Source organism: Falco cherrug, chromosome 16 (assembly GCF_023634085.1).
Source record: "Falco cherrug isolate bFalChe1 chromosome 16, bFalChe1.pri, whole genome shotgun sequence".
NCBI lineage: Eukaryota > Metazoa > Chordata > Aves > Falconiformes > Falconidae > Falco > Falco cherrug.
Window position 1 is genome coordinate 5265858 of NC_073712.1, and position 26643 is coordinate 5292500.

Here is a 26643-nt window from a genome sequence, read left to right on the forward strand (position 1 = left end):
TTTGGGTTAAAAGCAGCCATATCAAAAAGCAAGATACTAAGTTCTGCCTATTTTTTTTTTTTTTTTCCTGTGTTCCTGGGGTAGGCACTCCTAGCAGGGGCACACTGAACTGCACACGTTTGTAGCTATATGCTGTGTTCTTGAAAGAACACTGCAGGTCAGGGGGTCTCGTTTTGCCCTCGCTGATGCAAAAGCATCTCTCCGCTAGCAGTGCTTGAAAACAGACATGGATGTCACTAGCTCCCAACAAACAGAACAAAAAAGGCAAGTTTTACTCCAAACACTATTGTGTTCTTTCTCCTGCAATAGACCCCTTCATAGTGTTTTCTAAGTGAGCCAACTGCGAGTGACATCTTTACACTGGCTGTAAAATCGCTTGGAAATACTGGGTGAGTTTGTATTTAGCTACACTGAGGTGGTCTCAGAGCTCTAATGGGAAATTGGTGCGTACTTCTAATGCCCTTTATAACGGGCCATCGCCATGCTGCCAGTGTTAAGTGTCAAAATGGGGATAGGATGGTGTCCCCACAGGTGACAGAGAAGTTTCTCCAGCAGGCAGTTCAGAGCATCCAGTCACATCCTGCTGTTTGGAAATACCTTCTGAAGATGCCCTTTCCCCCCCGCCACACGTACAGGATCTGGCCTCCTAACTCGGGCTCCGTTGTGTGCTGCGAAGCCGCCACAGGCTGGCAGTCAGCGTGGGTCCTGAAGAAAGCTGGCCTGGTTTTCTGTCACTGCGTTGCTGGCAGCTCTGCAATCGTGGTGAAATGCAGATATGCTGGAAGTGTGATTCTTGGCAAATAGAGCAGAATAAATCCTTGAGGACCTCGCAGCTGAAGATTCAGGAACGCAGAAGAGCATGAAGGGCAGTGGTCCAAGGGAGTAAGCAGGCATTGTGGGCCCAGACGGAATGCCCTTGGGCCCATAGTAAGTTACCTGATTACAGAGCTACTCAGATACTGCTTTTTACAGCTTTTTGCTTTATTCTTAATTTGAAATTCTTTTCAGTTCCCTAACAAGAACAGGAGCAGACTGATTTAAAGTAATCCTTCACTTCGGAGAGAAGTTGATCTGCTAATCTTGTGCTAGTCACAGTTGCCAGGATCTTGTCGCATACTGCTTGGTTTTCCTATGTGGTAATCAGTATTTTGCAATTGCTAGGCAGGAAGTTGAGAACAATTGAACAAATGTTCTAAAGTGAATAGAATTAATAAAATTATGTACTACTAATGTGAAGTGAATAGGTTTGGAAAGCTGAGTTTTCTTTTTCTTCAGGTTCTTCATGAAACACTTTGCTAATTCTTTGTACTTGGAGGGGTTAGATACAATCATTTGTTCCAAAAACATTCTCATGTTTCAGTGACTTCCAGAGGAAGAGGGAAGGTACGAGTGAGTCAACTTCATTTTGTCTAGCAGAAGATGCCTTGGTCTCTGTAGTTGCAGTATATCCAAAATTCAGTTGACTTTCCCATTTCGCTTTTTGTGGGTGTTTCAAGACATGGAGCAGAACTGGATGGTTTCCACAGTGGCTAATAAGACGTTGTCCTTTTCATCTCTGCCTTTTGCTCAAATCTCCCTGGCTGCTTAGGCATATGGCAAATTTTACCCAGTTTGCAAAACTGCTACCGGAAGGCACTTAGGTGGCATAGTACTATGATGACTTTAGCAGAATCTTCAGAGTATAATTTATTATATGATTTTTTTCTGTTCTTACAGTGCCCTTAGGGCAAGAGTGTTTCGCAGTGAACAGCAGGTAACAGATGAAGGTGCCCAGCCATTAGTTGTGTGGATATTCATTTACTCCTTATTAGAGGTGGAAACGGTCCTTTTAGCGTTTACTGCTTTTGAAGTGAGACAAAGAAGAAACAACTATTTCAGCATAGGCTGCAAAGAATATTTAGATACGGAGTGAGTTTTTAACTAGACATCCCGTAGAAGGACAGAGGAGATGTCTGGAGGCACTGGAATGGAATGTATTGACTAATAGCCTCAGTCTTAGAAAATGCTCCTGTCCTCTTACATTGTGTCAGCTGTGCCCTGCCAATCTGATATGCCCAGTTCCTAAAATGCCACAACTTTGTTTCCTGCTGCCATCAAATGAAAGATAAGCTGGGAGGATGTGTGAGACATTAGCCAGATACAGGTCTACAGCACTATTCAACAGCCAATATAGAACTAGGTCACTAACTAGCTGTCTGTCAGGCTTATCTGAAGACATGGCCAGGTTTGTCACGTCCCAGATGTCCAGAGGCCGCTCGTGTAAGTTAGACCACTCCTGAATGTGGTTCCACAGCTGAGCATAACAGAAATAGATTGGATGGGCTGCTGATGCTTTCCAAACTTAACTATCAAACGTGCCAATCTAAACTGTGTTTTATGATAATTCTTCTTCCGTTGTAGCCAGCTGGGGTTACTAGCAAATCTCCATCATTTGCATAGAGGACAATACCTGTAAGATGTTACAAATTTAGAAAGATTTGAGAATGTTTATTGTGTCTTTTATTTTAAATCAGGCAGTTACATTTTTACGACAGAGGACTGATGCCATCCATAGAAACATCCCTGGAAACACTCTCAAATTCATCATATGATAGCAGATTATCTTTAGCTTTGTAGGCAGACAGAAGTGTATCCCAGTGTCTCTATCAAGCTAGTTATTTAACTTCTATTACTTTAGGATCTGAGGCCCCCAGACCTTTCACCGTGTATGCCGTTCCACCCAGATGAGGAATTTATGCATGCAAATAGATGTTTTCAAAGAGTCAAACAGGCTAAATAAGGTGTTGCATTTGTATATTGAGGCTTATGTTAACCTTTCTGGTTGTGTATGGTCTCCACACCAATGCCTTTGACATCTCAAAAATGACCCAAAGCACAAGGGTGTCAGTCACTAATTCTTTCCAGACGTGGTCAATGCAGTAATAATAAGGAGAGAAAAAAAAAGAAAAAAAAAAAAAAGAGAGGAAAAAAAGGAAATAACAGTATGCAAGAACAGAAGTGGGAAGCTGGGACAGGAAGTGAATAATACAGTCATGCAAACCTGTTTGGGAAGACAGAAATTGATTTCTTTAGCTATTATTATGGGGGTTTTCTAGCTTTGTTTTTAAATAATTTGTGATAGAGGGACAAAATAATCTCAGATATAATGGCAAAAAGTCTGCTATTATGTAGCCACATCAGAGCAGACAACAGAATTTCCTTCTTCTCTCCCATCTGTCTCTATTCCCCATGCTTCAGAATTGTAAAAGCACTCACAGGCGGAGGGAGTTTATAAGGTTGATGGGTGTATTCTCCGCCTTTTCGCATTCCTTTCCTCCCATGCCACCCAGCTCCTAGGTTGGGGAGTCTTCTTGCAATCTTAATACCAAAAAGCTAAACCCATTTTTATATCAGATTAGGCATCCTTGGGCTCTAACTCACGGAATTAAGACAAAAATCTCAGTCAGATGAACTCTGGGATTTATCCATGATCCATAATGGGATGTTTGTGCATATCACCATGATAACAGGATTCAGTTGTTTGATCAAAATGTGTGTAATTTCAAATAAAGTCATGTTAGATTTGTACTGTATTGTGTGGCATTAAGAAACAACAAGCACCAAAGGCAGTGAAAGACAAAGTTATTTTTTTGTATAAATAAATAACTTTGGGTGTAAATTCTATACCCATGTGTTCAAGCTGAAGATGGTTTATACTATAAGGTAGACAAATATTTTTCAACAAGACCCTTGTTTACTAAAACATGCCAAGTGCATTACTTGTCTCTCTGAAGTCCATGAAGCAACTCATATGTTTAAAGCAGATTCTTTACCACGTTGCTGATTTGGATCTTATCAGAGTGGGCAATAATTAACATTTTATATATGAGTATTTAAGCGAGCTGTTGAAGAAAGTCTGAAAGGAAGCATCATGTTCCCATATCTCACAGCCCTTTGTTGACTTGCACTGTATCAGTTGCTACCAGAGAGAACTAGTTTCCTGCATTTGGGTTTATAGTTGCCTGTCGTTTAAAAATAGAGCAATTTGGAAAAAGCAAATGTACCATAGCTTTCTACTAGATTTGCTTACCAATAGCTAAATTGTGCTGCTGTACTATTGGAAAAGCGCAGTTATTTTTTTCAGGGAAGGTTTGTGCATCCGTGCGCCTCATCCTTTCAGTTGCTTCCTGCCTCACACCCCCTATGCATCCAACTTCAGTAATTGGTTACAAATGAATTGTTTCTAAGTGCAGTTCAGCAAAATTCTATGAATAAGCCCGAGGCTTCATACTGCGTTGTTTAGGTGGGCCTGTTTTTTTCAGTTCCAGAATGTGGAGTTGTGGCTCTGAAGATAACAGTAGCATATTCCACAGGCCCTGGGGAGACTGAATTGCCTGGTGGTTCTTGAACGTGGAAGAAAACTTGTGGTGAAGGCTGCATGTTGACATATATAACGTCTTCAGGCTTTGGCTGAGGTTGGTGCCTTATGACAGCGTATATTGTAGCATCATTCAGTTCCCCTTCTAGCATTCTGCTTGCTTTGTTTCTTCTGTGGCTCTGAGGAACAATGAAGAATGAGAAGTTAAAAAGAAATTCAGCATTTTTTGCTTCGGAATATTAGTCTTAGTTCATTTATAACCACAAATATTTTCTCCTATTATAAAACTGGGAAAAAGGGGAGGGATACATGGGAAAAGGGCACGTGTGCTCAGAGAAGTTCAGAAAACTTCTCTTGCTCAAAAGTCTGCTTCCTAGGATTTAAGGGACTGGGTAGAAAGGTGCAGCAACTGTTACACACTAAATATTTAGAGCAATTGCAACTACCAAAGATTTCCTTTGATCAGGAACTTTGGCGGTGGTACTGAAGAGTCAAGGCCAGTTAATTATCAAAATTATATATTTGTTATTATATTTATTTTTCTGAGTACTATAAACAAAAATATGCAGAAGGGCTATGAGTTGAACAAGTTAGGGTCTGCTTTGCAACAAGATGTCAGACAATCAACAAATACAGACAGCTAGCTTCGGTGTGCTGGCTGGAGTGGATGCTACTGTGTGCTTCATAATCCCTCTGAGAGGTGAACACAGAGTGAGAGTCTCTGCATGACAGAGATCAAAAAAAGCAGCAGGAATGTTGGATTTCTGATGATGTCTTACCTGCAGTGCTGCTTGTCTGAAAGAAGGATGTCCGCCAAAGTCCGTCCCTTTTCCTGCTGTGGACAGAATCTCCTTTGAGTGTAAAACTACACCTTTACCTTTTTATTTTAAAGATGACTACCCCCCCACTACCCCATCCCTGCGATTTAACTTGCATCTTGCATTTCACTCTCAGCTCAGCTGCATTGCCTCCCTGGATGATGATTACTACGAACAGACCTTCCTTAGATTCAGTGTGGTGGGACAGCAAGCTGTAGGGGCAGGAAAACTAGACAAGAGGATTAGGGAGCTTTACCTGCCCTTTTCCTTCTGATGTAAATGGTGACAAGGAGTATAACAGTAGCAATCAGAGCAGTTGTAGGCAGGAAGGAGCTCAGCACTATGAGACCATAGAGAGTCCTGCAGGGAAAAGCATGATATCTCCATTACTATTTACAGCACCAGAAGTTGGCTAGGTTAATTTGGGAGGGGATTTTATGTGTTTGAAAATGGCTTATGGTTCCAGGATAAAAATTTAGCACGTGACTATTACCCTTGCTGTCTCTAAACAAGCATGGTTCCATGAGGTCAGTACTCATCTACAGCCACAGAGGATCCATCCCAGCCGTATATTTCTTTGGCACTTGGCAAGCCTGGGGAATACTCAGGAGCTTGAATTCTCTTCCTGCAGTCATTTGCAGCGCTACCAGAGTTCAAAGGCATCCCTCATCAGGATGCAGTAGCCCTTCTCGTGATCTGTCTTTGATCAGGTCTGGTAATCACTCTTGTCTGACACGCTATGTTGTTTAGCTGGGATTGGTCTTACACCGGTCTGCTTGTACAACAGGCAGAGTCGTTGTAGCATTGCGTGGCCCATATAGTTGTCCCTTTTTTAACCGGGTAGAAAGTCAAGAACACGGTCAAACTGAGCATCTTCAGTAGAAGCCTCACTTAGTGCTCCCGAAACTAATAGGGACCTTCTACAGCTACCCTTTCATGGGAGGTGGGGAGGTTGGACCAAACCCTGCAGGGGAGAAGGGGCAGCCTCTTTGTGTGTGTATGGGTGTGTGTGCACATGCTTCAGATGTCACACCACACCTCAAATCCTGCAGTGCATCCAGAATGCTGTGCTTAGAGTCTGGGAGTCTTTGGTTTTTACCTCTGATCCTTATTGCTGTCATCTGTGGGGTTGGCAACGTCCCCCTTCTCAGTGGGAAGTGAAATGGTGTGTAAATCTGCATCCCATTTCCAATTTTCCCCTTGAAAAAAAAAAACCAAGAGCAGGTGATTTTCCCACATCAGTCCATCCCTGGTGACTTCTTATCATGCTGAAAAATTCTGCTTTGCCAGTTTGTAGAACGGTCCAGTTACTGCTTGCTTGTTAGCTATGAAATTGTGAAGTTGCACAAGAAAATTAATCCTGTGCTGTTTACGAGTAAAAGAAAGTTAGTTAATGCAGCTGAATCACAGGAATAGGATCAACCAGTTCCTCAGGTAAGAGCTAGGAGGTTTTTTGGGGTTGTCGGATAGTACCTGGTATCAGGGTATCTCAACAAAAACATTGAATGTAGGCCCAGGCAAAGAGTTCTAGTAAGTAGCTAGTAGGGCAAGAACAGACATACTGTGATTCCCGTTTTGTTCCCTTTGGGTTGTGGTCCTCTGGTGCTGTTTTCATTCTTGCAAACTATTTGATACTTGATTGCATGATGCCTTGGAAAATCTACTTACTCAATGTACAATGTGCAATGTACTCTGCACAAATATCATGTGCAGAGGGGCAAATGAGATTTGGTTTCTGCTTTCCTTACAAGTTTGGGTCCTGTAACAGATCCAAGGGAAAGAACAGCTCCTGCAGGAGACGAGTGTTGTAGAAGGTATAGGTCAGCCATAAAAATTTATACCATTTTAGAGAATGATATGAAAACTGAATTGCTTATTTGGGCACTTGAATGCTGTTGGAAAGGAAGCATCTTAGAAGAAAGATGTCATATACTTCCCATAAACATTTTTCAGTCATGTCATAAAAATGAAAGAATAGCTTTCACTATCTTCTGGTTTTCTGCCTCCTGTGCTGGCAAAAAGCAGAAAAGGAAGTAAAGTGTTAAAACAAATGCAGAAGTTTACTAATGAGCTGTGGCAAAAAGAGGAACTCAGGTAGAAATTCAGGGAATGATTCAGATTGCTTGAGGTCTGTTTCATCTGCTGATGTAAATATAAAAATTTGTTAGTCAATGAAACCAAGACAGACTTCCCCCACCAACTGGCTGCAATTTATTTATGCCATTAGTATGTATCAAAAATCTGTTTAATAAAAAGAAATTCAGGAATTATCTGTGTCTCAGGAAATTTCCAGGCTTAGAAGAGAGCTCTTTAACATTGACCTGTAATCTTTCTTGTCGAGCAGTAAGAAATTGCTGACTTTTAGAAGATCATTAATTCTTTGATTAACTCACCCAAAACTTCCAGCATGATCCTATTCAGTAGTTTGTTTCTCCCCTGGATATGGCTCTCAAGATTATATTCTCCTGAGTCATTAAGTTGGAGCTTTTTCAGCCACACACTAATCATTTTCCACGAGAAGTCATTCATCATTTCAGTCCTTCCTACTTTAATGATACTTTGATCAGAGTTACCTCTGATAATAGGTTGACATCTAATTCAGGACACCATTTTGCACCAAATAAAATGTTGGAAATTTCCTGATGTTGGCTATCACAGAATAGGAGCAATGGAGGGACAAGTTGTTCCCTTTTTTTGCAAATAGCCTTACAAACTCTGAAGAAAACGGAGTGGTGACTCATTAGAGGGAGAAGACAGGAAAAACCAGTCCCCATGGTGGGGTACATCTCACCCAACGAAGGAGCAAAGCTAACATCAGCACAAAGAGAACTTGCAGAAGACAAGGAAATAAGCAGCCCCAGTCTGATGAGAGTGGTCACTAGAGATGAAGCTGGGGTGCCAAATGGGAAATTTGGATTCCTGCTGCCCTTCCCAAACGTGGGCTGTCTCAGGTTCCAGGGTTGTTATTGCTGTCAGATTCCCCAGGTGCTGGGACATGAAGCTACCTCAGCATATTTCTTATGCCTCGTACATACGTTCAAGTTTAAGATGATGTTGCACTGTCTCACCGGTCTTCTACATGAATTATCAAAGCTTTGCTCTGTGAAAGGTTTCTGTGACTGTAAAACACTTTTAACAAAATGGAAAATTTTGTGCAAAAGCAAGTTTTGTTTTTTGGATTTCATCAGCTGACTTTGAATATTTCTGTCCCAAAACCATTTTTTTTTTATTGATACAATCATACAAAATTGTGTTAATTTTTTATGGTAATCCATACAATTTTTTTTTTCCTTTGAAACTTTTTTATTTCATATGGCAAAAATAACTTCCTGGCCACTTCTAGCTCTAGATACATATTGTGGTTCTATGTTGAACTATATAACAAGAGTTTTACTCTGTCTTTGATAACCTCTAGTGGGATCTCTATCTCTAGCTACCATCTTTTGCTGTGAAACAAAAATGGAAATGACACGTCATTCTTGATTTATTTTGGCTGTCTCCCACCTGGTGCACTGTTGATCTCATAGCTCGCCCTCAAATGAAACCATCACCTGTATCCTTTGCAGCACAATATTCTTCAGATCACCCCACACCCTACACAGATACGTGCCAGAGTTCTACCTTCGGTGTGCTGTCATGATCACAGAAAACCTACTACGTCCAAAGTCTATCAGGTCAACTGAGTGATGCGGTGCATGGTTAAGGTTGATCCTTTCTTTTAAAGGGGAACTCAAGGCTAAGACTGGACAAGACTTTTCTGACAGCTCCTTGCACCAAAATGTCTTCTCACATAAATTCTTGTGCATGTCATATGAGCAGTTAGCTCTGGAGGAGTCTCCCTCTGTATGCAGGAACACTTGCATGTCCTCTCGTGCCATGCATTATTCTTCCAAAGAAAGAAGAAAATGATGCTGCAACTAGTCACAGCATAGTATTATACGGCTGGGACTCTGAGAAGAGTAATTTAACCCTGCAGGTTTGCCTAAATAAACATCTATGCTTAGCCTTTGTGCCACTACCCTTTTTTCATTTTTATTCCTATTGTTCTTCTCTGTGGACTCAGTATTTATTTGCAGTAGGAAGGCAAACAGTAGCTAGCCTGTCTTACGGCAATGCCTGATCCATAATGTATCAGGAGAGAGCAAGAAACAGATTTTCTTCTCCATATGCTGGGTGGTTTCAGACTGGGAACTTCACAATAGCAGGAGAGAAAGGTCTCGCTCAGAAGGGCAATGATTGCCAAATGTCCCACCATGAAGTTCAGTTTCTGGACCAAATACAGAACTACTATAAACCAAAATGAGAACCCATCAGCTGATATAAATAAGGAAATTTCAGGCTGAACATTTCCTCCCCTCATTGACTTCAGGGAATCTCATTCTGTGCCAGGCTTTAGATGGCCCAAATAAAAAGTGCTCAAGCAAGTTAGCGTGCAACGCGTGTAACAGTGCAGGGTGCACCCTTTTCCTAGGAGAAAAGAAGAGTCTAAGCCATACCTGGAAGTGCCAGCAAGAGCAGCAGGGCTGGAAGGCTCCCCATCCTGTAGTAAGAAGGTTTTTTAGGGCCTAGAGGAAAAAAATGTATCCCAGAGCTTCTTTATCACTGAGAATTCTCTGTTGCAGAGGAAGCTAACTTGCTCTGTCACTTGCAGTGGTCTGCTGCCTAGAATGATGCCAGTCTGGAACTGCTGAGAACATCTTTTAACCACAACCTTAATGTTAATTCATGGGTGGGAAGACTGCACAATGTTTACTGTCTACTTTTTTGTTTTAAATATATTGTTGTCTAGATAGCCATATTTAGCAATCAGATTGTGTGGCTGGGAAAGAAGTAGGTGGTTTTGGTCTCTAGTGCTACCTTGATGTATTACAGAGCAGCTTTCAGTTGGATGTATTCATCCTGACTGCTGCTTTGCGCTTACATGCAAGTTTTATATCTCTGGTTCCCCTAAGCCCTTGTGTAGTGGTGGAGACCCGTCACCGTGCCATCGCAGAGGCAGTGGATGGCCCTGCCCGAGGTCTCTCAACAAGTTGAAACTGGAACTAGGACCCAGATCTCCAGGTTAAAGCTGTGATTCCCTTGTTTTTTAGCACATCTAGCTGGGCACCACAGTACGGTCCAGGAATACTGAAGCTAGGTTTGTGTTAATACAGCTGCACTGGTGCGTGACTGCGTATGGGCTAATTTACCCTCTGGAAACAGAGAAAATGAGTTTAGATAGAGCACAACCACGGCTGGCCTGATCCGGTGTCAGGATGTGAGCTGCTGTTTCTGCACGGTACTAAGCGGAGCTGGCGGAATGTGCCAACCTGCCCAGCTGGCTCAGAGCATTTCTCTACATTATAAACGCACCAGCATGTTCCAGGTGTTACCTCTTCCTTGAGTGATGTGATCTGGAGTACTGCAGCTCTTTATCATGAATCCACACCAAGTCAGATAACCAGTTTGATTTTATTTAGCTTTGCAGGCGGTGCTGGGGAAAGAAGTGTCAATGCCCTTGGATTTGGGGTCTTCCTGGGAGAGCTAAAAGCAGCTTTTTACTTCGGGGAGTGCTGAGCAATGATCACATGTTGGTAACATCCCCTGGAGAGAGTGGAAAAAAATACAGGGAGAAATACAGAGAAAACATTCGTTCTTTGTTGCAAAGTCATTTGAGATATGAGGAAGCAGGCTCACAGCTGCATGTAGACTTCACATCCCTTTCTGTTATGTTCTGCAATTCCTTATGCCTTCCCACAGTGGCTGTTCACTGAAGATCCACCCTGTCCAAGGCAGTTTTTAGGAGCTAGTCTTCATTACATTGGAAAGACAGAATCTCTCACCTGGCACTGCTCTGAGATGACACGAAGTTGATGTGTCTCAGTTCAGAGCCTGGTGGAACGATACGGGGATGAGTATCTGGAATAACTCTGCCTGGTGATATGATGCAGCTACTGGCAGTGACCGGAGACGATAGCAGAGCACTGCATTGCCAAAAACCTGTCAGAAACTTCAGACTTTTGACAGCAGAATCTCAGTTAAAAAGCTGATTTCTAGACCAATAATATTAGCTTTCAATACAAACCGTCTAGTTCTGATCTCATGCTTTTGAGGGAAGCATTTGAGTGTTTTGTAGCGATGTGTAGGACACCTTGGAAAAAGCTATTAGTTCTTTAACACTGATCTTCAATGAATCAGAAGTTTCTTGGAGATTTGAGACAGAACCCTGTCTTTTTTACATTATGCGGATGTGTTTGTAAGTTGCTCAACACATGGTTGTTGAAATGTGTTACCTGAACTTCTATTTATGTCCACCATTTTATCGGTAGGTTTTTTTTATAACAAGGCATTTGCCAGTAGCTGTATAGAGCAGCAAAGTTTTTTGTGGCCTAGCAACGAGCTAGGGGGAAGCTGAGCAGAGCTCTCACCTGTACCATGTCTAGGGAAGCATCTCTGCACAGAGATAAGTTTGTGCTGGATCTCTTGACAGAAAGACTTCATATTCCTCCTTTCCCTCTGGCCATCGATCCCATCCTCTTCCATTAGGTTCAGGTGTTACTGGCAGCATCTTTTCAGTTCAGTTGTGTTGGAAAAAGTCGGTCAGTGCCAATGAGAAGAAGCTGTAGATGGTAACATTCCTTCTCTGGAGTGACAGGTTAATCGATACCTATGTTTAATAGGTGATCCTTTTCTTATGGCAGCTGGCAAAGCTTTGCCCACAAATGCTTGATGTTCATTTCTCTGTGGATTCCCTTTGGTTTGGCTCTAAGCAGTGCTCTCCCAGGAGGGGCTGATTCCATCATGTGCAAAGTGACCGGTGAAAGGGAGGACCTGCTGCTCATTCAAGCGTGGGTTCTTCTGCTCGGTTTCTCCGTTCTTCCTACTGTTGCCAATGATAAAGATCAGCACGGCCACCATGAACTTAGTAACCAGGAATCCCACAATGATATAGAGGACAGTGAAATCAGCTTCAGGAGGGACGCTGTGGGGAACCATAAATATAACAGTGAGGGGGACCGTTCAACCCTTAATAAAACTCTTGTAGCACACTGTGTTGGAGACGGTAACATCTGCAACAGGCGGTCCCTGCCTGTGCACAACAGAGCCTGGGAGGTTAGAACAACTCTAATAAGTTATCTCACATACAGATAAATTATGACCTGCAGGAGTTGTTTTGCTTGGCACCGAAGCACCGCATTTTCTGGATTAGGAGAAAGCTGCTCTTTAGAAACCACACGGCAGTTCTAGGAATTGTCATAAATGAGGAGGAGGTAGAGAATATGCCTGTGGTGGTATTCCTCTCCACTTCTAATGGGCTTGCTGGTGCTAATCTGCCTTTGTCCTAGGAAGACTAAAGATCACAGTATGAGGAGTTTTATGGCTTACCCAGAGATGCTCTGCACAGCACGAGGCTCCTCTGGCATTTGGGTCTCCGGGACAGCTGTTGATAGAAACAGAACAGTTTAGTCTGCAGATGTTTCTGGGTGATATTCACTGGTATCACCAGCGCCAGTGCCCCAGCTAGGCATAGATAACCAAAATGAGATTGGGCACTGGGTTGTATGCTAGAAAATTAATCTGGGTAGCAATAAAGGGATGACATATGTTAGATGTCCTGTTAACAGTGAGGTCATGTTGCTGTAAATCAGGAACTAAAAAGAGGCAATGAAACCCAGTACCTCCTCAGAGTAAGACAAAAGTCATTTTTTACTGAAGTGAGGCCTTGGCATCTGCAGACACATGTGAAATTTAAGTAGGAACTCAGAAACTCATGAAAACACACAGCCCCAAGACATACCTGTCAACACTTCCACTTGGACCTTCCTTAAGCTGTTTGTTTCCCCCAGGTACTCAGTTTTGCACTGGTACAACCCAGCATCCTGCTTCTTGAGTCGCTTCATGGTCACCGTCAGGACCCCTTCACGGACATTGTCACTGATGGAGGTGTTGCCATTCCTGTTCTTTAGGAATGGCAGCCAGAAGCGTCGGGCGCTCACCACATGTTGGCACTCGGTCTCATCGATCATCTTGCACCAGCTCTTTTCTCTCCACCGTTGCTGCCAGGGGTTATAGGTGCAGTTGACAGAAATGGTGCCCCCCTCCATTCCGTACACCACAGTGACGTTCTCTACAGCACATGATGCTAGGAGAGGAGGAGAAAGCAGTGAGCCAAGTCTCTTTTATATCTGTCCGTTCCCACTATGTTTATGCTAAATGTCATTTTCATCTTTTACAATTCTAGTGATGGCTGCTGTCAATTGTAGGGCTGTCACCTGCCCACTTCCCCCAGGAAAGACACGGTGTGCTCAGATTCAGAGTCTGGATTCAGACTTTCTTGAAATACATCTGTAGTGATCCCTCTGACTGGTGTGTTACTCGGCTTTTGCCAGGTAGCTGTTCTTGTGGGGGTCACTGAGGAAAGGAAGAGGTGTCAGCTTCATTAATATTTGCAGATTTTCTGACGCTCAGGAAATTTTGGTCCTTGCCTTCCCATCTGGCCCCATGGTGGCTGCTCTGGATTGCAGTCTGGAAATCGACCTCATCACACTTTCTGTAATCATTGGGCTCCTGCCCAGTAAGGGGAAGCAGTTTGTCAGCATAATTAGGGAATTAAATAGAAACTTGCATTTTCCTCTGGTCCTGAGGGGCACGAAGCTGGGCATTCAGGTAGGTTGAGTTGGCATCAGGCAAGCTGGCTTGGTTTTTAAAAGCTTTTTTTACAAGGCAGCTCATAAAAACATAGCTTGACCCAATAATGACAAATTGTTTCTGTGTAACTCTGCTTAGACCAGCCTTGCTGTAACATCCCTGCTTTGCAACGTCCAGCCTGCTGACTTGCATACAGCTGCAGCAAGGCAGCTTGCCTCAGGGTTTGGCCTTGAGCTCAACACTTCCACATATGTCCATAGATGCAGATTTGGCTCTGGAATACCCTCTGCTGTGGAAAAGATCATTTGCAGTAAATGCCCATAAACTTTATTCCCATTTTAAGGATCTTTACACAGCCAGAGAGAAGCAACACAGCCCTGGAAAGTGCTAGAATCACAGTGACATCTACAAACCAGTGTCCAGCTAGCTGTTTAGGAGGTTATTTCTTAATCCTATGCCTGATTTCAAAGCCCAGGGTTTCAGCTTTTTTTTTTTTACCCTATCTTTTAATAGCCTACTAATTTTAATCATGTTGACAACTGGTCTTTGGCTGCTTGGCCTTTTTCTTGCCTTAGTTCCTTATTTCTAATTTCCATTCCTCTGTATGACAGGCAAATGCAGAGGGGACAGTGAACTAATAATACTTCCAGAGAGAAGTGCAGTGTGGTATTTGTGGAAATCTCTATTTCTAGTGAAAAAAATCTGAGGCTGGTGCCTTCAGTGAAACCATAAGTAATTACAAAACAGAAATAAATTTAAAAATAGGCTGTTGTGAGGACTTTGTGCTGGCTGAGCCTCTAAATAACACTTTTAAAAACAATTCCTACCATTCTAAGCGAATTGCAAACTAAAAAAATCTGAAGATCTTTCAGCTTGACTAGAAGAGGACATAAAAATGGATCTATGCTCTCCAAGTACCCACCAACCCACCACCTACAAGTCCTTATCCTGATATGTTGCTCCAGTCAAGCTTACCTCGCTGAATGTCCAGTCCAGTCCTGCCTATGCAATCCCTCCGAACATTTTAACTCCCTCTCCTATTTCTCTTGTGGACCACCCCTTGCCTCCCATTCTGCATGTTGAGTTCCTGGAATGGGCCCAGGGGTTTGTTTTTTAGTTTTGTTTTAAATAGTAGCAGCATTGTGAAAAATCTCTTGGTCAGAATCGGGGCATTTAAAGATTTGCTGATGCCCCTGTGGAAAACCTTGTGTCATTATCTTTTCAACTAATTCTGCTGACAGATCACACTATTTGTGTTCCTCCTCCCTTGTTGTGTGCTACTGAAAACAGTATAGCAGACTTTTTTCCAGGCTCATTCAGATCTTTGAGACAGGTTTCTGTGCGCCCAAAGCCTGAATCTCTTGCCTTTCTGTGCACTGCTGCAATTATCTGGGATCTGCAAAGTGTGTCTGGAGAGAGAAGGCTGCCAGCTGGGAGTACCAGCTGGGTCCTGTGCCTTGTTTCTCATTTCAGATGAACTTTGCTTTTCAAGCTGAAAATAGTTAATTGCCCAAGATTTCAGAGGTGTCCCCTTCACTGAGTTCTATTTTTCTCCTCTTGAACCCTAGCTGCTGTGATTTACATTCGAAGACCTACAAATGCAAACAAATAGGATTTTGAAATTTCACGTTTCACTCTGAAAAGGCACACAAGACTTCTGTCGCCACTGTTTCGTGAGCTTGGATCACCACTGGCCCTTTGTTTAATTAAGGGGAAAAGAGCAAACTCTGAGGAAGGAGTCTGACATCCCTGCAATATAATTCGGGAGGAAGAATAGAGTGTCAAACAGACTGCAGTGCTCCAGGTTCCTTCTGCTTGCACTGCATGGACTTTACAGTGTACAGACAGGCAGTAAGAGTATCCATAGTAAGTGTTTGTATTATATTGGTCTTCCAAAGAATAGCATGCTACATCAAAGATACCTTTACATCCAGAAAAAGCTACTGGGTTTCAAGACCCATGCAGTCTTTTCCTGTGGCATTGTCGCTGATCTCCTAACAGGTGCAGATAGAGAGCAAGCTCTGCACCAATCCTTTACCCTATCGGTTAACTGAAACCCAAGGTCACGTACGCTTTCTTACCTGACAAGAAGACCATGAAGATGAGGTGCATGAGCTTCTCCATGTCAGTTGAGCAGAGAAAGGGACAAGAGAGGAGTCTGGAGAAAAGTAAAAAGAGCTCTTGCCCAAGAGCAGCTTGCTTTCCCCCCCCTCCTTGCTCTGCCGGAAGGAATGAGCACAGGAACTTGGCATCTTTTTTGTCCTGCATATTGAGCAATTCGCCAGGGACAGGCATTTCTCTCGTGGGCTGAAAATTCAGGCATCAGCATTGCCCACTCACAGCAACAATTTAGTCTAGACAGCCTGAAAGAGAGCATCATGTGATGGCCTGAAGCCGTGGTACTGGAGTCCTCTCAGCTCAGCTATGGTGCCTGTCCACCAGAGCAGGCTTCGCAGGGGGTGAATTTTTGGAAAGCCAAAAGGGAGAGGGCGGCTCTCATTAAGACTCTGCAGGTAGCTCAGTCAGCATCACGAGGGTGAAAGGAGCGTAAGGACATAATCCTGTGGGCTATTTTCAGGGGAAAGAAGATTTAGAAGAGCCTCTGCATGAAGCGTTCCCGTCCGTGAAGTCAGGAAGACAAGAGCACTGTGTTGAGTGAAGCGGTGAGGTGCTTTAAATGAGAAAAAAAGACATCTTTATTTGGTACCTAGCAGAAAGGACATAAAATCAAGGGATGGGGGCACTGATTTAGAGCCGATCAGTGCCATACTGATGCAGTAGTTCCTCATCAGTTCAATAGCAGTTTAGGACTGCAGCATTAGCAAACTGGCAGGCTGTGGATGGGTTGCTGTTTTTTCTTTTTTGAATTTATTTACCCAGAGCCTTCCAGGCAAGTACAAATAGACCCCGGCTTCTTAACTTGTGTGCTTATCTGCTTCTTAACAGGTGGGTAAACCTGCAGGTCTACCCATTCATAAATGTGCCTTCTTTTTCTTTCCTGTAATTAGTGTTTAAGAAAATGGTACCTTACAGTATCCAAAAATTCTGTGTGAGGCTTACTGATTGCAGGTTTTGTTCATTCTTGCTCCAGTGAGCACAAATTTGAATTCTCTTTGATCAGAAGCAACTGCCTCCCTGAAAATGTCTCTCTTCCACTCAATTGTGTTATACTATTACTCTTCCACTGTTTGACCCAGTGTAACTTACTGAATGAATAGTAAATAGTTAGGGGAATCTTGAGCTGAATGAACCATTTTTGTTTTCTCTCTGTCATTTCAAGCGAAACATGTCAAGTCTGAAAATTTCAAAGAACACATCAGCTTCCCTGCTGCAGCCATAGGAAGAGAAACCTACTGGATGCGACCGGCTTGTGAATAAGGAGTGGTTCAGGCCTTTTTAATTTGCCACTTGTTTGCAGAGCTTGGCGCAGCTAAATAAAGTGCCAGGGTCTCTGGTCTTTTGGAGAAACTGAGCTGAGCCCCAGCAAACTCATTTCATATTGGTGGCCACATGACTGCTAAATGAAGGTGGCAGGCATGTCATTTGGAGTATTTCCAGCAGAGAGATGGAAGTAATGGTATCACTTTCCAAGGCTCTGGTAAGCTCTCCCATGAAACTGCACACGCGTTTCTGGTCTATGGCTTCAGAAGCAGCCACAGAAGCTTGCATCCTATGATGAAGGGTGTAGAGCACAAGTCTTATGAGGAGCAGCTGAGGGAACTGGGGTTGTTTAGCTTGGAGAAAAGGAGGCTCAGGGGAGACCTTATCGCTCTCTACAGCTCCCTGAAAGGAGGTTGTAGCGAGGTGGGTGTCGGTCTCTTCTCCCCAGTAACAAGCGATAGGGTGAGAGGAACAGCCTCAGGTTGTGCCAGGGGAGGTTTAAATTGGATATTAGGAAAAATTTCTTCACCGAAAGGGTTGTCAGCCATTGGAACAGGCTGCTCAGGGAAGCGGTGGAGTCACCATCCCTGGGGGTATTTAAAAGGCATGTAGATGTGGCACTTGGGGACACGGTTTAGTGGTAGGCTTGGTAGTGCTGGGTTAACAGTTAGACTTGATGATTGTGAAGGTCTTTTCAAACCTAAAAGATTCTATGATTCTATGTTGTAGCCAAAAAAAAAAAAAAAAGGTGCTGGAAGTAGGCATGCTGGTTTGTATTGGTCTCCCAAAGAGTTTACAAAGAACCACCTGCACGTGCGAATAGGCTGGGAAGAGCTGCTAAAAGTACAACACAGTGCTGCAAAGGAACAGAGCTACATCTGAGACTGGCCGGATAGTGATTCCTGCAGAGATGCAAAGATGCCTCATAACAATGAAGGTGACCAAGTGCACTGGAAAAACATGTTTGGTAGTTTATGGTGTGATTATTCAGGATAGCAGGGTTTGATGAGGTCCCAGCCAGTCTAGTGTTTCTGGGGCAGCTCTTGGAAATTGCCAACCTGCATCAGAGCTGCACTAGAGATCTATAAATGTATTTATATGTTTGACATGAGTAAGCATGTCTGACTTACTCGGACATTTACATCCGTAAATAATCCACTCTTAACTACAATAGTGTCCCTTCTGTTATATCATCTGATGCTGAGACCAACTCTCTAACTTTATACTTCTTCCTCTGTTATGTGTGTCATACTTCCTGCAACTTCTTCACACAGCCTACCAGTTTCTTGCTCTGTGCCGCTGTCTGTACAGACTTTCCTCACGTCTGTCTCAGGGCTCATCCTTGCAGCTAGCATAGCAAGGCACATTTTGTCCAAAAATGTCCCAGTGCTCTGTCCACTCCTCTAATGCAACACCACATGTTGTACCCTTCTTTCCTTTCTCCAGAAATACCCATTTTTGGTTCTTCCTACTTGTCTTGGTTCCACACTGCCTTGGTTTAAGCAGCTGGTTTGTGTGTTCTTGGGGAACAGAGGGAGCAAGACAACAGGCCAGCCAGAAATTGTTGAACAAAGTAAGGGTCTTTGATTCGGAGGTCGTGAAAGAATGGGGCAGTCTGCACAAGCTACACATGGGAAGCCATGCCCGTAGCTGCTGCCTCATACTGGTTTTTAATGTACAGGCCTCAAAGACTGCATAAATATGCTGAAGATGTGGATGACCCTGAGAGCAAATTCAGCCCTCAAGCTTGGAAATAATTGTCTAGAGGATACAGTGTTGGAGACCGTCACCAGCGTAATCCACAGCAGCTGCACTGAATGCATCCCACAACCCTCTGCACTTCTTAAAAGGGTACTTATACACGCACTCAGCAGTGTCATCACTCTCATTCCCTCTTACCCCCAAACACCAGCATGCATGCTCTGTTTCTTGATCTAAAGCTAAACATTTCGCTTTAGTTTGAAAGCCTCTTGCCATCTTACTCCTTGCCTAAGCAGCCTGATAAATTTAGGTTATAAGGGAATTTGCTTTAAGTCTCAAAATGTGTACATATTACTTATATGCACTGTTGTTGTTTCATAGCTACAAGACCTTCTGGTGCTCAGATTCATCCAGCACAATCTCAGTTTACAAAGTTTGCAATCCAGCATATCATCATGTTGCAATAGACCCTCAAGCTATTTACCTTCACGTAGGTGCTGGTTCTGCTTATTCTTACAACCCAGTGCTCATTTCCCCCAACCGTTACCCGGCAAATGAACCTGGTCACAGCAAGGTTAGAGTTTTATCCCTCCAGCACTGGAATGAGTTTGCTTGGCCATAGTAGCTGAACCTTTAGGAGTGGAATAAAGTTTCTACCAGTGAACATAGTTGAAATACCAAACCCATCCATGTTCAGACAAATGCTGCTCTTTTCCAAATGGTCAGTCCTCCACACCTGCCTCTCCAAATGTCTTCATTTTAATGGAATCGAAGAAAGCAAATGTGCAAGGCATCCTGAGAATTAGGCAACACCTCTGTCTGACCTGAGAGAATCTGCACACTTGTGGCAAAATTCTCTACTGGCTTCTAATGGGAGGGTGGTCTTAAAATGCATAGGCAACATAGACAAAGCAGCAAAGACTTAGATCTTTCCCCAGTGTCCATCCACACAGCTTCTATTCCCTATTCCCACTTTGTCTTCCAGTTCTTTTCTCCCATTTCTGGATTGTTTGGGGATTTTGTGCTTCATCCTTTGTCATTCATTGGTAACTACTTGAACGCAATGGTAGCATATTCCACATTTTCATCTTTGGGTTTCCTGTGAGCCTGACTTGGTTCAACATTACAGTAGAGAGGATCCCCAGGGTTGAGTCGGGATCTAAAGTTCATAGCAACATATTTTAGGTCTTTGCTGTCATCCTTGGGACTTTCCATTCTTTCCGTGCTGTCAGGCTATGAAAAGAAAGGGAAAACACTTGTTAGCATGATTCAGTGCCAGGCCACAGCTGTTATCAAAAGAACAAGACTTTCCCAGGAGGAAAGGAGAAGCCATGTAAAAACTGACCTTCGGTCGTGACAGAGGTGAAAGAACAGAAAAGTTTTTCCTTCATCACCTCTTCTTGATACAGGTTACAACCTCATCATCTAACCTTGCTTTCTAGTCTTTGAGTAAATTCTAAGAGATCACCCCAATTTGCTCCACTGTGGTTTTTTCCTACTGGAGTTTCCTTACATTAATGACCCTTCTCTCTCTCCAGCTAGGAACTCCAGCTTCTCTCCGGTGACATTAAATACCGTTTCCCCTCCTGCTCACAAGCAAAAATGAGCACCAAGGTCCACATCAGGGGGATCAGCCAGCTCCTCACAGACTATTGGTAAGGAATTCGTTACTGTACGGGAAGTAAAATGTTTTCCTTACCTGTGCTGTGTCCTCTTGTTTGTCATAGGTGTCCTCTGCTTGCCTGTTACCTTTGGAACGAGCCAAAATCAGAGGTTTTAGAAGTAGAGAAGTCCATGAAATGCCTGGGCATTACCTATGGTTCAGGAGTTTTGGGGAAGGCTGTGGTATTGCCCAGTGCTAGAAGCAATGTGTGTGCCAGTGGGACCCATCTACTCTGAATGTGGTGAACACGTTGCTCTCGTTTTACTTCTCTAACATGTGAGCAGGTGTCCTGTGCAGAGTCTGGAGGAACATGGGTTTGACTTATTGTGAGAGGAGATTACAGCAAGGAGCCTGACATGAGGCTTCCCAGGCTGCACCTGCCTTGTCTTCTCCAGGGCACTGTAAACTGGGAATAAGCTCACCTGGAGTGGAAAAGTGATGGCCAGAGAAGGCCCTGTTTAGTATAGAGTGGAACATGAAGCATCACCAGTCTCCACATACCTCTTTTCTTCAGCTGCTTGCGCCGCCTGATGCACAGTATTATCAAGCTGATGACTGCCAGGATGAACAGGATGCTCAGGATCCCAGAGAGTACAATGAAGGTGTTTTCATTTGTGCTGAAGCCGGGAAAGCGAAGGAGTTACTAGTGTTATAGGGTAGCACTGCATGATGCTGGCACAGCCCATTACCAAACAAACAGTGACCAAAAAAAGGGAACAGGAATAGCTTTTATGCACTTGGAAGGAGGGTCTGATTCTCCTGCAGCAATGCTGTCTTGATTTTTCTAGCTGGCTGTGCCTTCTGAGCTTTTCCTAAATCGCTCTTCAGGCTTTAAAAACAAGCCACTGTTCAAAGTTCAGAGCACAATTCCAGGCTCGCTGGAGCAGGTACTGCCTTTTCCTCCCATGTTTTGCTGCACCTAGCACACTGGGGCTGATGTATGATTGCACTCTTAAAGTGCTGCTGTAGTGTTGATGACAGCAGATGTCCAAAGGGGAAGAAAAGCCTTTACATTTAACAGCATGGAAATAGAAGGATAAAATAGCAGCCAAGGACTATTTCATTGTTAAATATTCATGGGCAGGGGTGAGCAAAATTGAGACAGAAAGGCTTAGGGGCAGTATCTGGGAGTTTCTATTACTGCAAAGAGCACAGCCCAAAGAGATAAGGATAAAAAAAGTAGATAGGCATCTACATTCCAGAAAGCTGTGGCTTGATTTTACCAGTCTGCTTCTGCTTGTAATTACACCCTGGGCAGGAGCTGGAAGAGGAAAGGCCATCTTTGGCAAGGACACCTGTCATATCTAATTCCTCTGTAAGCAGGAGTCTTCAGAATGCCCAGCCAGGGAGACAGGTGTTTTGTGGACAAGACATTGAAAACTCTTGTCTGTGTTCAAGATCAGAGACTTTCCTTAGGGCTTACCTTGATGCTGGGGTGTTGACAGAAGGGGTTGTTTCACTTCTGCCTGCAGTACCTGACAAAGTTGTTCCAGCCAATACTGCAATCACAAACATGAAGACAAGAATAATCACTACTGGGCTGCTTTGCATTTACCAGCGAAACTTCCCGGCCATTGCTACCATGGATATAAATCCACACCCGCTGTGACACCTGGCACAGGCAAGCTGCCCAGGCTGTAACCTGTGCCATCAAGACTTGCTGCCACCAGGCAAAGCAATGTAAGGATCAAAACCTGGCAGGGAGGGGCAAGGAGCTCAGCAGGACCCCCTCTCTGTGTGTTCCCATCCCAAAGCATGGCAGAAGGAAGTGCTCTAAGTGCAAGCAGGTATGTGCTATGGCAAAGATCTTCAGGCAGCAATGAAGTACTTAATGACTCTGTGCTTAAGCAGACCGAAGCTTGCGAGAACTAAGCATACAGCATTGCCTGTGAAAGACGTGGCTGTAAAAATTGCTTCCGGGGCTGTTTCAGTACCCAGAGGAGGTTATGCGTGCAGAAACCTGCTCGCTTAGAGACTGCATTCAGTCCCATGCGATAGGAGTTCCTCCTAGGGAATTATGCCGTCCCCTGTCATCTTCTGGAATGCCATATCCATTCGGTGCTGCTCTGCCACACCCCTGAAAGACAAGCTACAGCGTGGTGTTGGTCTGCCACAATCAGTGCCTAAATGTTATCACATATTGTTAAAACACTATGCTGAAATAAAACCTAGAAGTCACAAATCTTTAAAATATGGGTATAAAGGTGAAGGCGACCACACGTGAAGATCTTAATGTCTTTAAAAGCCAAGGGATGAGTTGCTGTAAAGGGGAAGAACTTGTATTATGAGAATTAGTGACAGAAACACCTCCACAAAAATGACTGAAGCTGCTCTCAGGTAAAAGAGAAGCCACACGGCGCACACACGTGGTTCAGTTCTGATCCCTGCTGCTATTCCATAGCACGGTTAGTGTGAGAAGGTAGAGTGATGTGGGGTTTGGGCAGGCAAACACAGATGTAACGTGGGAGGTGGTGTAAGCTGGGCAGTGCAGAGACTAGAGGGAGAGAGTAGGAAAGTGAGTCTGCAACCTACAACTAACCATGTTTTTCTACAGGTCAGTACTCACCCTCAGAAATACTGAGCGTAACCTCTGCCATTCGGAAAAGACCGTTGGGTTCATAAAGTGCACACCAGTACATGCCGGAGTCCTGTGCCTGCAGCTTCTCCATGGTAATGGTGACAATCCCCTGCTGGCTGTCGTCCTGGATCGTGACTCTGCCTTTCTGGAGTAATCTGCGGTACCCTGTGGGCTTAACGTAGCTGTTCACCAGTACGATACATGCTGTCCTCGCTCCCTCTTTGCACCAGGCTTTGCTCACAGCCCAGTAGACTGGGGCACTGTACAGGCACTGGACAGAGATATTGCCTGACTCCGTGGCTGTGTATTGTTGGGTCCCTGGAAAACACCCAGCATATTTGGTGAGATCCCAGTGCAGGCACGATGGCACCCTTTCCCCATCACTGGAATACTTGCTGTGGGCTGAACGCTCCCTGGATGTCCTTCTACCTCCAGATATGAGGAGCAGAAGGGGACTAGACCCAGATGGTGAGTCGCGAAATTGGGTAGGTCCTGTCCACTTCCTTCGGTTCCCCCAGGGGCCGCATGCTCCCAGGTGTTCAACCCGTAGGGTCTGGGAGGCAAGGACAGGGCAGGGCTGGCAGCTGCGGTGTCAGAGCAAAAGCAATGCGTGGCAGCGGGGAGGTCGGCGGCAGCGCCCAGCATGGACGAGCCAAACACTGAGCTGGGGAAGCTGCTCCTGGCGCCGCTGGATCAGCCCTGTGGGAAGCAGTTGCGACGAGCGGCCCCCGTTTGTGGGAGCTCATGGGAACCTCCCCTGAGTCTCTGCTGTGAGCAGAGCACGCAGGGCCCGGCCTGAGCTTTGGCTCCACAGACCTCTTGGGCAGCCACCAGCGTGTCCACCAGACAGGGAGAGATGGGTGTCAGCTGTGCAGTGGCAGCACAGGCCTTCTCCATGGTGTGGCACAGGACGGGAAGGACAACAAGCAGGGAAGGTGGGGGTGAAATCTGCCGAAATCCACACTTGGCTGCCAGCAGGTACTCACTCTTGGACACAAGGAGCATGACCTCCATTATCCGGGTGAGATGAGTGCCTCTGGCAAATGCACACCAGTACACACCAGTGTCCTGGGCCTGCAGCTTCTTCATGGTGATGGTGACAGACCTTTTGTGGGTGTCATCCTGGATCAATATTCTGTCTTGCAGAGCTCTGCTGTTATGCTCTGTTGAATCTGTCCTCACCAGGTCTTTACAGCCAGTCTGACCTTCCTTACGACACCAAACTGTTGTCCCCAAGCTGTACCCAAAGGTCCTGTAGGAGCACTGCAGAGAGAGACTGTCCAATTCCCACCTGTGCAACTCTGCAAAACAGCAAATGTGGTCACTGACGCACAAGCAGTGGCCACACGGGCATCCACCTCAGGGCCGGGGTGAGGTTAGGGCAGGACAAGAGAGAGCTGAGAGTCTGCAGGGGCAGCCGGGTCTGTGGGGCTCCTGCACACTGTGCCTGCATGAGCGTGGAAGGCAGCGAGCGAAGCTGGGAAGGGTGGGAGACCGTGGGGATCGGGGGGAGCTGCCCGGCTGTGCGGGAGAGGGGGGACAAAGCAGGGGAAGGAATGATGGTGCTTTCTGACAATACGTGGGTTTGTGTGGGGAAAAAGGTACTCACCCTTGAAAACACTCAGTGAGATCGTCTTTAGTGGAAGGTAATTGTGACTGCGGGAACGAGAAGCACAGGAGTATATGCCTGAGTCCTCTGCCTGGAGGTTAGTCATGGTGATGGACACAGTCTTGTGCGTGGGGTTGTCCTCTATTCTAACCTTCCCCTTTGTGACCTCCTTTTGGTACGGGTGATTCGTCTCCACTAAGGGCTCACATATGTCATCTCTCATACGGCACCAGACTTTCTTCTGCTGGTAGTTAGCCCCTGCTGTGTAAGGACACCGGATATACAGAGTGCTTCCCTCCCATCGCCTCTCCTCAGAATCGGGTGTTTGGGCTTGGAGACCTGCAAATATCAGATGTAGTGTGAGGGAGGGGGGGGCTGACGCAGGGCTGCCCACAGTGTCCCGACGGACGCAGGGAAGCTCTGCCTCTGACCTTCCCCCATGGGCACTCGTGGCTGGGGGAACTACAAAAACCAAGAACCATTCTCCCTGTTAAATTCTCCTGCTTGAAAACGGGAAGGTTGATTTCTGGTGTGCAGTGTTGAGATCTGAGCTAGGACCATGATTTAAAATCCAGTATCTTTGCTTTAAATCTCACAAACATGCAGGTACTAGAGGTGTTGGACCTTCAAGCCTAAATGGAGCCGTGCATGATGCGGTCTTTGGAGCTGTCCCAGCAGCCCAGCCCCATTGTAACTGCTCCTCACTGCAGGCAAAATGGGGACCAACCCCTCCCCACACAGTGCCCCTCAGGCCGGGTACCACCTGTACCGGATGGCGGGATGGGGCAGAGGGCAGGACCCGGGGCAGTGTGTGTGCTGGGGATGAAATGCTCGACCCACGGCTGGGATTGAACTCGCCTTCAGCAGCCTGCAGCTCCTCCATGCCGTATCCTCGGAGGATGCCCAGCAACTCACAGGTGTGAGGCTGTGCTAAGTGCAGGGCTGCCTTGATTCCCCAACATACCACATGCTGAAAGCTTTGTGCTTTCTGCTGGGATGGCAGGGGAGGCAGGCAGGTGCCCTCAGACGACTCTGTCCTCAGCCAGGACTTCGATCAGAGGAGCCAAGTGGCACCAGGCAGCACGATGGGAAATGCTGACTGGGGGAGGCACCGAGGCTGCTTTAGAGGCTGCAGCTCTGTGCTCCCGGGGTGGTACGTCCTGGGAGCATGGAGGAGCCAGACGTGCAGTAGCGGGAATTCAGGCTGCCCCTTCCCACCCCTGCAGCGAGTTGCCCAGCTCAAGAGTCCTGCTGGTGTGGGATTCCCCCCTGCTATGGAGCTCTCCAAGCGGCAGGAGGTGGGGAAGGGTGTCCCACTCCCCCTGAGTGTGTGGGAAGCCTGAGGCATACCCAGCCGTTCTCTTACCTGGGAAGCAGAGCAGCAGCAGCAGGAGGACTCTCAGCTCCATGGCTGTCCTCAGGCCCAGGGAAGGGGCATTGCTGGAGGCTGCTCTATGTGTCCTGTGCAAAAGCATCTTCCTTGTGTACAGTTCTGCATCACAGTGGCACTGCCAGAGGAAGTGCCTAACGTCTTGCTTCAAGAGGAAATCCTTCACTACATTTTGTTACAAGACTGAATTAAGATAATTTCAGAGTGCATTTGGGGAAGTGGCTGAGAGCAGGGCCCACCCCATCCTGATGGCAAAGGCCCTTTGCTGCTCTCGCCTGGCCACGTTATGCTCTGCCCTCAGATGGGTGGCACTGGGGCACTCGCTTGGCAGTCCTGAGCCATGGGAGATGGAACAGGTCATTTGCCCTGGCCCAGCCCTTCTCTTTGGGCTCCCAAGGCATTCTCTGCTGAAAAGTCACCTCAAAGTCAGTGTGGCAATAAGCCCAGGGCTGTGTCTGCATGGACTGTCCCATGGGCTGTGCCATTTGGGATCCCTCATCTCCACCCCCACCCCAGCC

At 45.4% G+C, this 26643-nt stretch overlaps 3 protein-coding genes across 5 annotated transcripts; all 3 read right to left on the bottom strand.

The window, feature by feature from the left end:
* Positions 1-2476: 2476 nt before the first annotated feature.
* Positions 2477-9898, bottom strand: LOC114018051 (uncharacterized). Of its 2 annotated transcripts, none has more exons than XM_055728034.1 (5): positions 9672-9898; positions 6275-6374; positions 5432-5535; positions 5137-5192; positions 2477-4536 (listed from the first exon to the last, which is right to left on the bottom strand). In XM_055728034.1, the coding sequence occupies exons 1-5, from the start codon at positions 9712-9714 to the stop codon at positions 4279-4281; spliced, it is 561 nt and encodes a 186-aa protein (XP_055584009.1). In that variant the 5' UTR covers positions 9715-9898; the 3' UTR covers positions 2477-4278. The 2 variants fall into 2 exon arrangements, with proteins under 2 accessions (XP_055584009.1, XP_055584008.1); XM_055728033.1 differs by lacking the exon at positions 9672-9898 and adding an exon at positions 7569-9661.
* Positions 9899-10607: 709 nt separating this feature from the next.
* On the bottom strand, positions 10608-19483 carry LOC102058692 (triggering receptor expressed on myeloid cells 2). 2 transcript variants are annotated; one of them, XR_003563505.2, is made up of 5 exons: positions 15885-19483; positions 12953-13297; positions 12541-12595; positions 11583-12136; positions 10608-10758 (listed from the first exon to the last, which is right to left on the bottom strand). XR_003563505.2 is itself a non-coding variant. In XM_005447051.4 (4 exons), exons 1-4 carry the CDS (start codon positions 16096-16098, stop codon positions 11920-11922), a joined length of 831 nt encoding a protein of 276 aa, XP_005447108.2. In that variant the 5' UTR covers positions 16099-19483; the 3' UTR covers positions 10608-11919. The 2 variants fall into 2 exon arrangements, 1 of the variants encoding a protein (XP_005447108.2); XM_005447051.4 differs by having other exon boundaries at positions 10608-12136.
* A 145-nt stretch (positions 19484-19628) lies between these two features.
* LOC102048170 (polymeric immunoglobulin receptor-like) lies at positions 19629-26308 on the bottom strand. The gene is made up of 8 exons (XM_014286542.3): positions 26102-26308; positions 24736-25074; positions 24113-24427; positions 23115-23444; positions 21972-22047; positions 21050-21165; positions 20585-20634; positions 19629-20118 (listed from the first exon to the last, which is right to left on the bottom strand). The coding sequence occupies exons 1-8, from the start codon at positions 26208-26210 to the stop codon at positions 19936-19938; spliced, it is 1518 nt and encodes a 505-aa protein (XP_014142017.2). The 5' UTR covers positions 26211-26308; the 3' UTR covers positions 19629-19935.
* Between the last annotated feature and the right edge of the window lie 335 nt (positions 26309-26643).

Coding starts and splice junctions, on each gene's coding strand:
- LOC102058692 (XM_005447051.4), bottom strand. CDS start 16,098: ATGCCTGTCCCTGGCGAATTGCTCAATATGCAGGACAAAAAAGATGCC. Junction 13,298..15,884: donor CTTCATGGTCTTCTTGTCAG/GTAAGAAAGCGT, acceptor CTCCTCTCCTAG/CATCATGTGCTGTAGAGAAC. Junction 12,137..12,540: donor GCTGTGCAGAGCATCTCTGG/GTAAGCCATAAA, acceptor GGTTCCCCACAG/CGTCCCTCCTGAAGCTGATT.
- LOC114018051 (XM_055728033.1), bottom strand. CDS start 7,707: ATGATGAATGACTTCTCGTGGAAAATGATTAGTGTGTGGCTGAAAAAG. Junction 5,536..6,274: donor GACAGCAATAAGGATCAGAG/GTAAAAACCAAA, acceptor TTTTCCCTGCAG/GACTCTCTATGGTCTCATAG. Junction 5,193..5,431: donor CATCAGAAGGAAAAGGGCAG/GTAAAGCTCCCT, acceptor TTCTGTCCACAG/CAGGAAAAGGGACGGACTTT.
- LOC102048170 (XM_014286542.3), bottom strand. CDS start 26,210: ATGCTTTTGCACAGGACACATAGAGCAGCCTCCAGCAATGCCCCTTCC. Junction 22,048..23,114: donor TACGCTCAGTATTTCTGAGG/GTGAGTACTGAC, acceptor TTGTGATTGCAG/TATTGGCTGGAACAACTTTG. Junction 20,119..20,584: donor AACAAGAGGACACAGCACAG/GTAAGGAAAACA, acceptor TTCTTTTCATAG/CCTGACAGCACGGAAAGAAT.